This window comes from Ovis aries, chromosome 4 (assembly GCF_016772045.2).
Source record: "Ovis aries strain OAR_USU_Benz2616 breed Rambouillet chromosome 4, ARS-UI_Ramb_v3.0, whole genome shotgun sequence".
Classification (NCBI taxonomy): domain Eukaryota; kingdom Metazoa; phylum Chordata; class Mammalia; order Artiodactyla; family Bovidae; genus Ovis; species Ovis aries.
This window is the reverse complement of record NC_056057.1, coordinates 49,757,038-49,772,071: the sequence shown is the minus strand read 5'-3', so window position 1 is coordinate 49,772,071 and position 15,034 is coordinate 49,757,038. Positions and strand designations below refer to the sequence as shown.

The window sequence follows — 15,034 nt, the reverse complement described above, 5'->3', positions numbered from 1 at the left end:
GATGAGTAAGTATTCCTACAGACATTTCAGCTTCCCCTGCAGAACAGTATATCTTATAAAAGTGCTGTTTGAGGTTTTTTTTTTTTTTAGCAGAAATGGAACATAGTGCATGTCATTCATTTGAAAAATTAGATGTAAAGCTTGGTACTCAGAATTCTTAACGACATACTAAAATGTGATTTCATGCCTATAAAAAAGAACAATGTATGTGTGTGCGAAAATTTTCTAAGAAGTTGACTTCTACAAGTTAACTTGACTGTGCAGTGAATCCTAATCTTGTATTTTGTTGGGACCATAAAACCTGTGAAGCCAATAAAATAATCAGTGTGATGCTGAATACGTACAATGCACACAGAAGGATTTCAACTGGGGCAAGTGTGCCCTGGGCCGTGAGTCCTACCTAAACATTTGACGGTCCCGATGGCGTGTGCGGAAGCTGCTCGGGGCTTGTTTGTTACCAGAGCCAATTCGCCGAAGTACTGCCCTCGAGAGCACCGAGCGATTTCAACTGCACCGTTCTCCTCCACCTCTGACTTACCCTGACAAGGTGATGGAAAGTGTTAGCGTTCACTCAGCTTAAGAAAAACACAATGAAGCTTAGTCAGGAAAAAACAAAAAAAGTCTATTATGTTACTTGCTAATATTTCATGGATTTTTAGGACTTACCTTCCTTTTCATAGTAATTTTCACTTCTCCAGATTCTACAATGAAAAAAGAATCAGCCAAGTCTCCCTGTCAGAACAGAACAAAAAACAGAGGGTGAAAAATGCAACTTTAGTTGACAGCAATCCTGCTGCCCACCACACCTCTGAAATCAATCCCATGCCAGTTTACAGATCATCTCCCAAAAGCTGAAACCCCACAGAACAGGTTATGGCCCCTCCTAAGTTGAGATGTTATGATCAACAATTATAGTGTAACAATTTCACTGGTAAAATCATCTGAAATGATATACTGTACTATAGCATTTCTGCTAAAACTAGCAAGAAAATATAGCAACCAACACCAAGGTAAGGATTTCACTCAAACTGCAGCCTGGATAAAGCAGACATGGTCAGAGATGTAAGCACTGTTTCCCAGCAGCGTCGCCTCTATCGGCTGCTCCTGTGCTGAAATGTGCCACGCTGGGTCGTTCCTAACCTACGAAGCCAGAGTGTGGCAACCCCAGATAATCCAGCAGCTCCGCAAGTGGAGAAAGCAGGCAGACTAAGCCGTACGTGTGGGCCCTGATGCCTGTCCTGCAGGTGGCTGGGGACTGAAGTTTAGATGCTGGGTTACTGAAAGCCCAGAAAGACTTCTCAAAGAAACTGTTGCCATTTCGAACTACGTAGCTGCCTTTTCTTGTTTTCTTTTTTGAACAAACTTCCTTGACTTCCAGTGATGCCTTATGAATTAAGTAATGTAATACGAAAGATGACATTGACTTTCCTAAGCCTCTCAAAGTGATTCTGGAGAAACTCAGGTATTTCAAAACTCTTTACTACAATTCAAGAAATACAGTATCAGATTATAATACATCATAAGGAATGCAGAGTCTCCATTGTACTATAGTGCAGACATGTATGTTTATAAACGCTTAAAAGACAACTATCTAAAGATACCTTTAATAAACTCTCAGTATACATATCTCTTTTCTCTTACCTTTTTATCAGGCTTTCTATAAGAGCTTCATGCAAAATATTCAAGTGTCTTTAATCATAAAAGGTCTATCAACTGCCATGTAATGTCATTTTTAAAACATGCTCAAATTGCATGTAAAACTAATGAGTTAAGTTCTGTTGGTTGTGTCGATGTCAGTTTGCTAGTTTTGATGTTGTACTAGTGATACAAAATGCACTGGGAGAGACTGGGTCAAGAGCACATGGGACTTCTTTTTTTTTTGCAGTATGATGTGAATCTGTAATTATTTCAAAATAATTGGGAAAAGTCATTTCAAAAGCGCTCTATGCTTTGCAGATCTTCGGTTTGTATCATGGAATCTCAGCCTTGTTCTCTAATGTGACAGACTGGGGGTGGCAGTGGGGGAAGACTGACTGATTTACCTGTTTATCTGCCTTCTAAACTAATTCTTTTCTCAGCCTCCCAGACCTTGACTCTTGTTTCACATGTATGAAAAGAGACAATATTTTAGATAAATATTACAATGTAGTATAATATTGATAGGAAAATTACCCAATTTGTTAAAAACCTGTTTTTTTTAAGTCTTTATTGAATATGTTACAAATTCAATTTGCTATAAACTGCTTCTGTTTTTTTTTTTTTAATGTTTTGGGTTTTTGGCCATGAGGCATGTGGGATCTTAGCTCCCCAACCAGGGATTGAACCTGCACCCCTAGCTTTGGAAGGTGAAGTCTTAACTACTGAACTACCAGGGAAGTCCCTAAAAAACCTGTTTAAAGCATGCAGTCAATGCTTCATACTATAACTAGCAAGTTAGTAGTATCATCGATATGCTTTTACCTGTAAACTCTAACCGTCTCTATAAATCCTACTTCTGGGTAGGTCTGTTCTAACCAATATGTGTGTGTATTGCTTCAGGTTCTAAATGGGATTTGAGAAAAGCATTATGGGTTCAAGAGCACGCTGGCCCCCTCAGTGCCCGGCAGCCAGTGAAGTACATGGAGCAACATGTCCCCTTCTTGGTTAATTTCACCAGGAGGGGGTTTCACCAATGAACCGATTGTGCAGAACTTTACACCTTCCAATGCACCTTCTGGGTCCTTATTAATAAATCTTATGGAACGATTACTAGTTTTTTTCCCCCTCTTACAAATGACATCTTAATTCTCTATATACATGTGACCTTCATGTCTGGTACAAACATAAAATTATGCCTAAATCCATTGGATGATTTAATATATATTCCTTAAGATTTAATTTAAAAAAAACAGTCAGATAGCTTGATGGCTATGAATTAAGCCATTTTTAATAGATCTGGCAGGAAATAATTATATTAATCCATCACTACATACTAATTATGGATACATGAAAATGTTATTAAGACTTAGAATACATAAGAATCTTTTGGAAAATAACCTCAAACTGAGCTCCATAAAAAGTATTATACCTGAGCAATGATTTGTTCTCCATCGTTGTATACTTTGGTGCCTATCACATCTACCACTTTCAGGCGTTCAGAAACCTATAAAGGAAAAAAGATAATAGTTGACCCCTCAACGATATGGGTTTGAACTGTGCACAGTCCACTTATCTACAGATTCTTTCCAGTAAATATAGAGTTGCCCCTCCATACCCACAAATGTGGAACCCAGGGCCACGGAGGGTCTGCTGTAACGGACTTGAGCATCTGCAGACTTTGGTATCCACCAAGGTCCTAGAATCAATCCCTTGGAAACGGATGAACAACTGTATGAAACAAACTAATCAGGTAAATCTTAATTATTTCATGGGCTTAAAAATGGTAGCCTACAGGCCAAATAAACTGAGCAATGTGTGTGTTTATGTGTGTGTTTATATTAATAAACCTAAATAATATAAAAAGCACAATCGCTCAGTGGTGTCCAACTCTTTGTGACTCCATGGACACAAGGCTCTTCTGTCCATGGATTTTACCAGGCAAGAATACTCGAGTGGGTTGCCATTTCCTACTCCAGGGGGATCTTCCCAACCCAGGGATTGAACCCATGTCTCCTGTGTCTCCTGCATTTGTAGGCAGATTCTTTACTCGCTGAGCTATCAAGGAAGCCCCATTATATAAATTACTTGCCAGCATTTTTAACAAATTTTTCATAAAAACTTGAATTTCCAGCTTCTCTTGAAAAATCAGAACTGTCAGCAACACTCAGCCTATATTTTCCTGTGTCACAAATAAACTCTGGTGCACTAACAGCCGTTTCCTAAGATGGAGCACATGCTCTCCAGTTTACCAAAGTCCCATCCTGGCTTGGTTTTCTTCTTTGTTACTTGCCTAGCTCTGAAGGCATTTGAATTTCCAACTCTGACCTATTTTTACTTAGACAGATCTGCTGGTGGAGAAGATGAGCTGCCCGATATGCATTCTGAAATGAGGCCCGAATGTCTACCAGGTGAATACTGACAAGCCAACACAGGGGCATGACAGCAGGTAGGTCTGTCAACCTCAAGGATTCTGGCCAAGAGGCTGGAAGGATGGTATTGCTATCACTCAGGTGGGGAAGAGAAGGAAGGATGTTTGGGACATGTCCGTTTGAGATATCTTTTAGATGTCCCAGAGGAAATGCTAAATATGCAGTCAGATAAACAAGCCTGGCTTCCAGGGTGGGGCCTTGCACAGTGATGTCAATTTTAAGAGGCATTGACATAATAGCCATTTAAAGCCAGGGGACTTGACAAGTACAGCACGGGAATAAGTGCAGACTGCAAACAAGAAAGAGACACCTTGGGATGCCAATTTTAAAAGGAAAGGAATAAGGAAGGAGAGGCCAGTGAGGACATTCTGTATTTAGATAGCCTCTTCCTGTAAAGGCTACTGCCTACATTTATGTGATTAGTTTAAGTCTGCTTTTAGAAAGAGACCTCATGTAAATCTGCTGTAGCTGCTCCCAGGAGTCTATTATGTGTAAATAACAAAATAGATAGTTACAGGCAGTGGAAGAAATACTAAGCTATTAAAACAATGTAATCTTTTTAAGTGAAAATATGGATAGATTATTATTCAAAGAAACCCTCTACAAAGCTAAGCATTCCTAACAAAACAGAAGCTTTTAAAGCAAAATAAAAGCAGAAACATATACTTACTTCCAAAGATTTAAGGAATGGCAGTGACTCGATAAAGCTTTCATACATTTTTCTCTTTTTGGCATTATTTTTTACAATTATCCTCCTGAAGGTTACCCTGTCCTAAAGGCAGAATATCAAATATGAAGACAATTAAAAGGTAGACTTTATGAGGAAAGAAAGTTTGAAGAGATAGTTTCATTTATTCCCTGTAAGAAACAAACAATAATTGAAGATTTTAAAAATAAAAGATTAATATTATACTTCTAATACAACTCATTTCAGATTTTTATTTCCTTAAGCATAAATATAGAACCATATAAAATGTTATTTTCATGCTTTTGAAGGAAAGCAACAGTTTACTTTTAATTAAGAACAGAGATCTGACCAACATGTAACTAGTGGACTAACCCACGAGGTGGCGCTGTTGCACTATTAAAGAAATACCAGCTGCTTTTTTATTTTTCTCCTCAGCTTTTTGAGATACAATTGACTTGTAATATTGTTTAAAGGTAGACAACATGTTGATTTGATATACTTATATATTGTAAAATTATTACCACAGTAGAATTACTTAGTACCACAAATAATTGTCATTTCTTTTTTTGTGGTGACATTTAAGATTTATTCTCTTGGCAGCTTTCAAATATATATTGACAGTATTGTTAACTATAATCAGGTACACTGGATCTTCAGAACATATTCCTTTTAATAATTACACCCCCAACCCCTGGCGACCAACATTCTACTCAGTTTTTATGAGTTCAAACTAGTACTGAGTTCTTCTGTTATAGATAACAGCCCTCAAGTGTTAAAATTCAGTGGGAAGTGTCGAGCTTTTTTTTTTTTTTTAATTTTTTAAAATTTAAATTTATTTTAATTAGAGGCTAATTACTTTACAATATTATATTGGTTTTGCCATACATCAACATGAATCCGCCACGTGTGTACATGTGTTCCCAATCCTGAACCCCCTCCCACCTCCCTCCCCATACCTAGATGTCCATCAGCAGATGAATGGATAAGAAAGCTGTGGTGCATATACACAATGGAGTATTACTCAGCCATTAAGAAGAATACATTTGAATCAGCTCTGATGAGGTGGATGAGACTGGAGCCGATTATACAGAGTGAAGTAAGCGTTTTTTTCTTTTTGAGGTATAACTGGCATACGTCATACTAGTTTCAGGCGTAGGACATAATGATTCAGTATTTGTATCTGTTGTGAAATGATCACTACAATAAGTAGTTAACATCTGTCACCATAGTCACAGAATTCTTTTTCTTGTGATGCAAACTTTAAACATCTACTCTCATAGCAACTTTCAACTATACAATACAGTAGTATTAACTGCAGACACCATACTGTACGTTACGTCCCTAGGATGTATTTTTAACTGGAAGTTTGTACCTTTTGACCCCCTTCACCCATGACCAGCCTTTTATTTAAAAAACAAAACAGAAAACCTGGGTGTGCATCCCTTTTAGTAAGGTGTTGTTATATGTATGTTTCCGTTATACACAAAAGCTCACACACACACATGCAGAGGTTTGACATGTCCTCATGTTTCTTGTGGGCTGCAGTTAAAAAAAAAACATGGAAACCAGTAGTGTTAGAAAATGTTTTTAAATCATGCAGTTACAATGTAAAGAGAGCTTGAAAAATTACTGACTCTAGGATTTTATGTCACATCCACATATCAGTTTTCTTTTTTAAAACTGTGCACAGAGAAACTACAGCTTTCGTGAGTAGACTTTGATTCCAGTGTTTATCATGTTCACTGCCCTCAAATGTTCCTATGTTTATACTACTTAACCCCAAGGTTCCAACACTGAATTGAGGAACGAGGGAAAACTTTATAGGTAATGGCTCAAAAAATGGTCTTCCTACAAATTTTACATTTTAAAAATTCCTACAAAACATTCTATTAGTTCTCAGTGAAGAGCTCTCAGAATTATGTTAGTTTGGCATACACTGATCAACAACTATACTCTTTTAATACAAAATAAAATTAATAGGGATATGTTCTTTAATTAATAGATTACTAGGACAAATATTAAGGAATTTAAATGAACCGACAGGATAGAGAAAAATGCCAGTGTGGATGTAAGTATCTAGGAAATTAAACATCCTGTTCTCTAATTTAGTCTACTATAATTTTATAAGGGCTGTGATTTGGACTTGCACTCAATCATTTTTTAAAAAAGAAAAAATTTTCAAGATAACAAGTAAAATTATTGAAATAATTTGCAAGCCTGGCTCTGCATTTGGAATCAGTTGTTGTGTTTTTTTCAAAAAGGTTTCTAAGATCCCAGACTTTAATGATTGAAAATCTCTGCAAATAGCACTCTATAATAATCTTCATTTCATGAAAGCTCCCCAAGTGACTCTGATACATAAACAGGTCTGGGAAGCAGCTGCAACACCATTTTATGAACAAGGTTTATTACAAAACAGAGAAGCCAAGAAATGGGTTAGCAATTTATAAATTAACCACAGCAACAAGCTATGTGTCTCAAGAAAAATCTTCTACTAGTGGCCTGCCTCTTCACACTCACTGTGACATAACAATAAAATCCAGAAAGTCCCATTTCAAATGTTTTCACCCCAGTCATTTCAATCGTCACCTCTCTAAATCACCGGCATGGTCATGTAGATCAGTTAATTCCCCAAGGCTAACAGTGACCTAGACTTATTTACAAAGTTGGACTATTCTACAAAGGACTTTTCTCTTGAGATTTGCTTATCTTTGCACCTGCACTTACATGGCAGAGCTCCAACCTGTTGGTCTCAAAAGCAAAATTCCTTTTCTATTTGACTGTGTCTGAAAGGGGGCTAGTTAGGCCAGCTGCTAAGAAAGCAGATTTGAAGTATTAATTATGTTAATGACTATAATTTTAAAAAAACACCCACTTCACTTATACACATACCCTAAGGTGATCATCACAAACTGCTCACTTCTACAGAGCTTAAAACGGGTGTGTGCTTGTCACTTAGTCGTTTCCGACTCTTTGCAACCCCATGGACTGTAGCCCGCTAGGCTCGTCTGTCCATGGGGATTCTCCAGACAAAAATACTGGAGTTGCCATGCCCTCCTTCAAGATATCTTCAAACAGGTACAGATTTGTAAAAAACAAACAAACAAACAAACAAAAAAAACTCTGAAAAATCCTTCACCCTTCCTGAGAACATAAGTATCACATATACCTGGAAATTGCTGGACCTCTGTCCCTAGTTTAAGGTTCCTTTCAGGGCTGAGAACTATCAGTACTCAAAAGGCCAACCCGCTAAGTATGGGGCCTTGTTCCAAGGATGTGCATGAGGAGGCCCTCCTTATCCTATGACAATCTGACCCTGCCTGGCAACCCCACCAAGATGATTACATTTTAAATGGTACCTTCTTTAAGGAAACAGATCACAACCCACCCTTGTGACAGTAGGCAAACACTTCCTAAGGGCCAAGTCTACTCGGGTTTTGAGTGTTTATTTTGCCGGCTTTAGGTATTCAAATCTCTGATTATCCTTAAGACACTTCAGAGGACAAGCTCCCTTCCACCTGAAACAATTCCAATTTTGCTTGCACCACTTAAAAAGTGACTCATGACATTTTTAAGAAGTCAACAGTAGCTGCCTGGGTCTCAGAAGAAGAAATGCACAACAAGTCTTGTTTCTCTGATCAAGAGAGATTTTTATTGGCTGAATTCACCGCGGAATCAAAGGCTGAGTGGTGACTGAACCACGCGTAACTTCTGTGAGGCTACAGTTCTTGAAAAGGAGGTTTTAACAAACTTCCTGTTACTTCAACCTTGTCTCCTTCCACAAAAGGATTTGAGAGAAATAACCAAATAAACTCATGTCAGAACCATAGGGTGGGATGTTATCAACAATTTTAAAAGAAAACATAAGTAGTATCAACAGTCCCTTAAATCAGGCTACTTAAAGTGTGTTCTGGGCACCAGCAGCCCCTGGTGCCTCCTGGGAGTGTAAGAGAAATGCAGAATCACAGACCTCATGCCAGACCCCGTAAGTCAGATTCTGCTTTTTAACTAGATTTCCAGGTGATCCCTAAGCACCAGCTTAACCAGGGTCCAGAATCAGCTTTACTCGGATCTGCTACTTGGTCTCCCAAGATCATTTATGAAAAGAATGTCCCTCCTTTCCCTCACTCAAGTCTTTAAACCAAATTTTAAGCCTTATAGAAAAGGCATCAAGAAATTTATTTTTCTTTTTGGATGGGTTTTTTAAAAACTGGAGTATAATTGCTTTATAATGTGTTAGTTTCTGTTGTACAACATGAATCAGCTATAACTATACATATATTCCCTCCCTTGTGAGCCTCCCTCAAGAAGTTTACTTTAAAAGCCCAGGTCTGAGAGTTGAATAAGTTTGTCTGTAATGGAGCCTAGGTAAGAGAATTTCTTTTTTAACACCTCTAAGTAACTCTGACGTGCATCCACGTGAGAAACACAGACACTGAGTATTTTTTCTCTACACAGTTGCTTGCCAATGCAGGGTTGTTACCAATCAGTTTATACTACACAGAGTCTCAGTTTACAGCGGTTATCTCAAGCAGGCATGAGACTCATGCGATGGGCTTGCTCCAATACAGATTGTGGAGTCCCATAGCCAGTGTCTGAGTCAGCAGGCCTCAATCAGTAAGTGGGGCCTCAACGGGCATTTCCAGTAAGTTCCCAGTTGATAGAGATGCTACAAGGCAGGGGACCCTGCTTCGAACCACAGATATTATACCTACCACAGAAACCTACCGGAAAAAATAGCACTGAAGCCTCTGTTTATTTGTGTGACTGGCTGGTTTTTAAGAATGGTAAAAGAGGAGCATTTAGGAGCACCTGTTAGTTGCTTAATAAATTCTCTGATGACCGATGGTGATCCCCAAACCATCTACCTATTAAAACTAAAATACTGCAGCTACCTGGCTGCTGGCATAATGATTTTTTACAAATGACATTCAGGTCAAATAAATACTTCACTCACCAAACCCCACAGAGCACCAGGAGAGGTAGCAGTGATTGTAGCTGCTCTGGGTGTGTTGTACATTAAGGCCAGTTCGCCAAAACTCCCACGATTGTCATAGTTGCCAACACACCGTCCAACACCATCGCATTTCACATAAATATCAAATGTTCCTCTGGTGGATGCATGAAAAAGAAGACGTAAAAGTAATTCAAATCAAGTCTCATCACAACAAAACATGAGCCTTTGGCAATAAAATCTCATTTTTTTTTTAAGAATTACTTATTGCTTGGTCTTCTTGCTCAGACATCATAACACATTGACTTGATTAAAATTTTAAATGTCTAGAAGGATGAACAGTGGGAAGTTCCCTTTTGCCCTGGTCCAGCCATTCAGTTTTCTCCAAAAAAGCCACTGCTCCCAGCTGCTACATCCTTGCAGAGGTCTTTACACCTGGGAGCAGCGGAAGCTGGATGGATGCACTGGAAGCCTTCCAAAGGTGCTGGAAGTAACAGGAGCCGTCCCTGAGACTGAGGGCACATCCCCAAGGGTGACAGCTGGGGATGGGCTCTTACTTTCCTTTCCTCTCTGATGACAAACAGTATTAAAAGGGCATCAATACATGACAAAGACACCGCCTATTCCGGACCAGCAGGAGGAAGAGACCAGCAATGGGACTAGGGTAAAGTCTGTACATGGGCCTGCTGGGGCAAATGAGGGTAAACAACACACATGTAAGACAGAAAAATAAGGGATGAAAATATAACTGACTGCAGCCAAAGAGAACAGGCAAAGAAAACCATCTGAAGGCATGCATGTGAATCTGCTGACCTCAATGAGCTCTGAGTTTAAGCATCATGGAGGCTAGTGACGTTCACTATGTAACTGAAAAGCTTTTGTTTCCGTAACGAACATGCATTACTTCTGAGATCAGAAGAAAATAATCTTAAAAAAGAATATAGCTCTAACAATCTGGTCAGCCATTACTGTACAGTACCTACAGGGTCCTTTATGATCTAAAGGGTGGGGGCCGGCAAGCTGGGGTCCAAGACTGGTTGCCTGCTGCTGTAAATCAAGCTTCACTGGAAAGACAAACACGCTGGCTGTTTCTGCACTCTGCAGCTGACCTGTGCCACGAGAGCAGATGTGGGTAGTTGCAACACAGACCTTATGGCCTGCAAAGCCTGCAAAATGTATTCTCTGGCACTTTATATCTCCTGGCCCTGTATGTTAGACCGACCGCCCATCTAAAGGTGGTAGAAATTCAGACTAAATATCCGATCCCGGTCTTCTAGATTTTTTGTGCTTATCTTTTAATTGGGTTCCTTTTTCTAGCAAATAAAATGCTGTTTGCATGTCACTGCACTCCTGATCCTTTATTTCCATTAACTTCATTCTCTCTGTGGAAGACTGTCTTTTCATGTACTGTATCTGTTCAGGGAACATGGCTTCACGGCTTGCTGAAACACCTGTGAGGTCAGACAGGAGAAAATTCTTTGGCTTTATTCTATTGGCTAAAGTCTGGCAAAGACAAAACAGGGAGTGCTGTTAAGATCAGGAAAGGATTACAGATGGTAAAGATACAACAAAAGCAAACACATGAGGTACTGGACAAAAAATATGCATGAATTAAGAATTACCGGTTTCTAATATAATTCATGACTAGAATCGCTATTTCAGGGATTCCTTCTAGAATTTGTCTCACGGACAGTTATTTTTCAAGTACAGATTAATTTTTCTATTTATACATTTGCACTAAAACCGTTTTCTACATTTTTCTACTTTGAGTAGGATAAAATATACAACAAATGTGCTGATGAGAAGTGCAGTGAGCTACCAGTCCTGTTAAAATCACAGCAGTCTAAAAGGCAGCTAAAACACTACATGCCGCTTTTCCTGCAGATTTCTCCCCCTGAGAACATGAGGCCCCGGGCAGTGCAGAGTCACAGAAAGACACACATGGTGGCCAAGAGACCTGGGTGCTGGGTCGGCCCGCACTCACTTGCGTGACCTTCCAGACTCGCATCACTTTTGTGTGCCTGAGAATTTTCATCTGTCAAAAGGGTGATGAGGAACTAAGGGAAGGCACTATGCACTAATGTAAGGCGGTTTTACAGTCAAAATACCAACTAAACCAAAGTGATTCCTGTACGGTATTTGAGGTTCTCATATACTCCTACTATTCAATACAATAAACAGTGAATTTCTGAGGTGTTTCGTTGATGAAAGCTGCTAATGGTACCAGAATCGTGACTTCAATTTACACGTGAGACCATTCTAAAATCACAGAGTCCCCCTCCAGCCCTGGCTAGTGCAGCCCCTACAGGTCACCAAGGTCTAAGGGATGAAGGGCTGAAGGATTCACAGAGCACGCGGTGCTGATGCATGAAAGGTACCTCCCACAGCCCAGAGCGGGGAGCAGAGCCGACACAGACAGCTGAGGGGCTTCCTGTGAGGCCTCTGAGTAGAACACAGCTGGGCCCAGAGAAGCCAGTGTAACCCAGCAAGTCAAGACTGGGAGATGATCCATGTTCTACACAAACAGGAGAGGCTAAGGATTCCAAACATCTCATAAACGCTTCCTCACTGCTTAAAAGAAGTGGAGAAATGAAGGCTCAGCTCAGGCTGGACTCCTTTAACATTTTAGGGTTGTTACCCAAGTTTTGCTTAAAACATACTACTCTTTGATGAAGTGAAACACAACTTCAGTTTTCTGAAATTGTATTTTCAATATAAATACAAACCTTCTCCCTTAAATAATTTGTCTGCAGAGTTTTTAACAGGCGAATAGAATAATGCATAAACAATTTCTGGAAGGACACACAAATTACTCACTCTGCTGATGAGATGATGCTAAAGCAGTAGGAAGAGAGACTAACTTTTCACCTTAGGTCCCTCTGAATTTGAATTTTTTAAACCATGAGTATGCTTCACTTCATTAAACAATAATAAAGGAAACTTTTTAGAAAATATAATAACAGATTGAGTTATATGGATTCAATATCCCAGATGCTGTATCACACTGCTGTTTTCATGTTGACAAGAGTATCCAATTCTGTGACAGGTGTAACTGGCCCTCAAGTAAACTTAACAGATGAGGAGGCTCCCAGTAAATGACTGAGACTTATTGATTCACCGAAAGTCAACAGTCATCCATACATTATACCTCTTTCCTTGATCTAGCACAGTTTCATTACACAAGTTCAAAGCAGGTTTATAGGCCCAGTTACATAGGAATAAGGGCAGACAGGCAATAGCAATTACTGTATGTTAATCCGTCAGTCTTTATAACATAAGATTTTCACAAAAGGTTCATTACATTTCAGGAGCAAAGTTACACAAAACTTACCTATCGATTACATAAAAGTTGTCTCCATCATCACCTTGATCAATTACATGTTCCCCTTCTTTAACCAATTTTTCAAACATGGCATCTAATACTTGAGACATCTGCTCCTATTTTTCAAAAATAAAAGACATAATCTTGTTTATGTAGACCATGTTTTCTTAAAGAACCACAATTAGCTCTATATTTTTGTGAACAAGCTCAAAGAAATGGAAATATCATGACTGCCATTGAGTCTTGTAAAAAAACATACAGAACAGTCCCCTTCTCATCACATACAAACCAGATGATTATATATTTACTCTCATACTCACTACCTGAATAAAAGTAATTATTACTGGTCTATTTCAGAATCTTTGCAACTATCACCACTTTAATACAAAAGGAAACTAACCATCGAATCATCATATACCTTGTGAAATATAACCTTAGCAACTAAAATTATCAGGTTAGTAAAGAACTACTGCAAATGCCTTTTAGAGATCTCTAAACTTTAAAAAACCTTTCCTATTTTAATCATCACTGAAATTTATAAATATTTAGCCAATTTAAACCATGATGCCAATCCTTCTTGGTTTAGCACTGAAAACAATACAGAACCAAAAAAAAAAAAGAAAAGAAAACTAAAAGTAAAACCAAAAATGATTGTAGCAAACATTCCATCCATGTCCTTTATCACTAAGGTTCTCTTCAGGAAGCAACCATGTACCTCCCTAGGACAGATGTATTAAAACTGAATCCAGAGACATCAAACCTATCAAGTCAACAACTATCTTGAAACTTTGTTCTTCTAAAGTGTGCATGACAAGGGTTAAGAATTAACCCTGGATAGTGAGAATAAACTAGAAGGCCAAAGAAATCCTTCTTCAGAACAAGTCCTGGGACAATTCACAGGTCTTTGAAGTTAGAACAAATGGGTATGGAGGAACAGTGTGGTGATAGTAACAGGAAACTCAGAAGCTGTAGGAAGGGTTTACGTCACTCTCTATGGATATAAAAAGGCAGCAACTCCAACCGCCCAGGCCAAAACCAATTATTACTATAAGCAAATTAAGGATCTGAAGATAGAGGGCAGGGGAGATCCAAGTGGAAAACACAGGTTGAAGAAACAAAATATTCTGGATCAAAAGCACAAACAGACTACATGTGACTCTCTTCTTCTTGAGACCCCATTAATATTTCACAGGGACCATGAAGGTACCACTCCACTCAGATGAGAACAGGAAGAGGAAAAGTGGAGGAGAGATTTCTAGAGCAAAGAGAAGTTACATGAGGGCAGAGAGAAGGTGCCGCTCAGAGATGGGCAGGGGGCCTGCATCGTGGAGAGGCCGGCCACCTGTCAGAGCACCAGAAGCTCCAGATTGGGAGACACCTGGCCTGGTCAGAATGGGACTGAGGCACTGCTGAAAACAGAGGGACTGACTGGAAGTCCTCTACGATCAGCTGATACTCTCCTCCACATGCCTGCATCCTGAACACAGAACACTAGCAACCAAGTGTTAATCCCAACTCTTCCCAGACAAGATCAGAGTCAGCTTCTTAGGAGAAACTAAGTAAATAAGACAGAACTAGAAGAGTTACGGTGAAGACTGGTGCCCTGGAACGAGGACCTTCAGCTGCTTGGATGAGGGGTTCCTCCACGTGAACAGCTGGCTCCTTGCCACCCAACCAGCACGACACTGATGGTCAGGCCTGCCCCACTTACTCAGGGGTCCTCATCAGCTTTGCATAGCCCCTCTGGGAGCCTACAAGACTAAGATAAACAGCAGTAAAACACCAATGAGCTAGAAAACTCAAGAATAGTTGATAAGCTTTCAGAAAGTTTTACTCTATATACCCAGAGATGTTCAAGATGATGTCATGATCATGAGATGAAAAAAACAGGATTAGAAAAAGTACAAGAGAAAAATAGATAAGCTCAAAACTGAAAACATCATTACCAAATTTTTTTTCCTTTCAACTATTTTAATTTTTAGATCAGTTTTAGGTTCACAGCA

At 39.3% G+C, this 15,034-nt stretch overlaps 1 protein-coding gene across 1 annotated transcript in view; it reads right to left on the bottom strand.

Moving 5' to 3' along the window:
• The window catches only part of PRKAR2B (protein kinase cAMP-dependent type II regulatory subunit beta), a 111,055-nt gene that overhangs the window by 3,820 nt on the left and 92,201 nt on the right, over positions 1 to 15,034 (bottom strand). Inside the window, exons 5-10 of the mRNA XM_027968589.2 lie at positions 13,041 to 13,147; positions 9,713 to 9,866; positions 4,738 to 4,839; positions 3,068 to 3,142; positions 667 to 732; positions 401 to 539 (exon numbers count right to left, since the gene is read on the bottom strand). Coding sequence (XP_027824390.1) covers positions 401 to 539; positions 667 to 732; positions 3,068 to 3,142; positions 4,738 to 4,839; positions 9,713 to 9,866; positions 13,041 to 13,147 — 643 coding nt within the window. The remainder of the gene's footprint in view (positions 1 to 400; positions 540 to 666; positions 733 to 3,067; positions 3,143 to 4,737; positions 4,840 to 9,712; positions 9,867 to 13,040; positions 13,148 to 15,034) is intronic.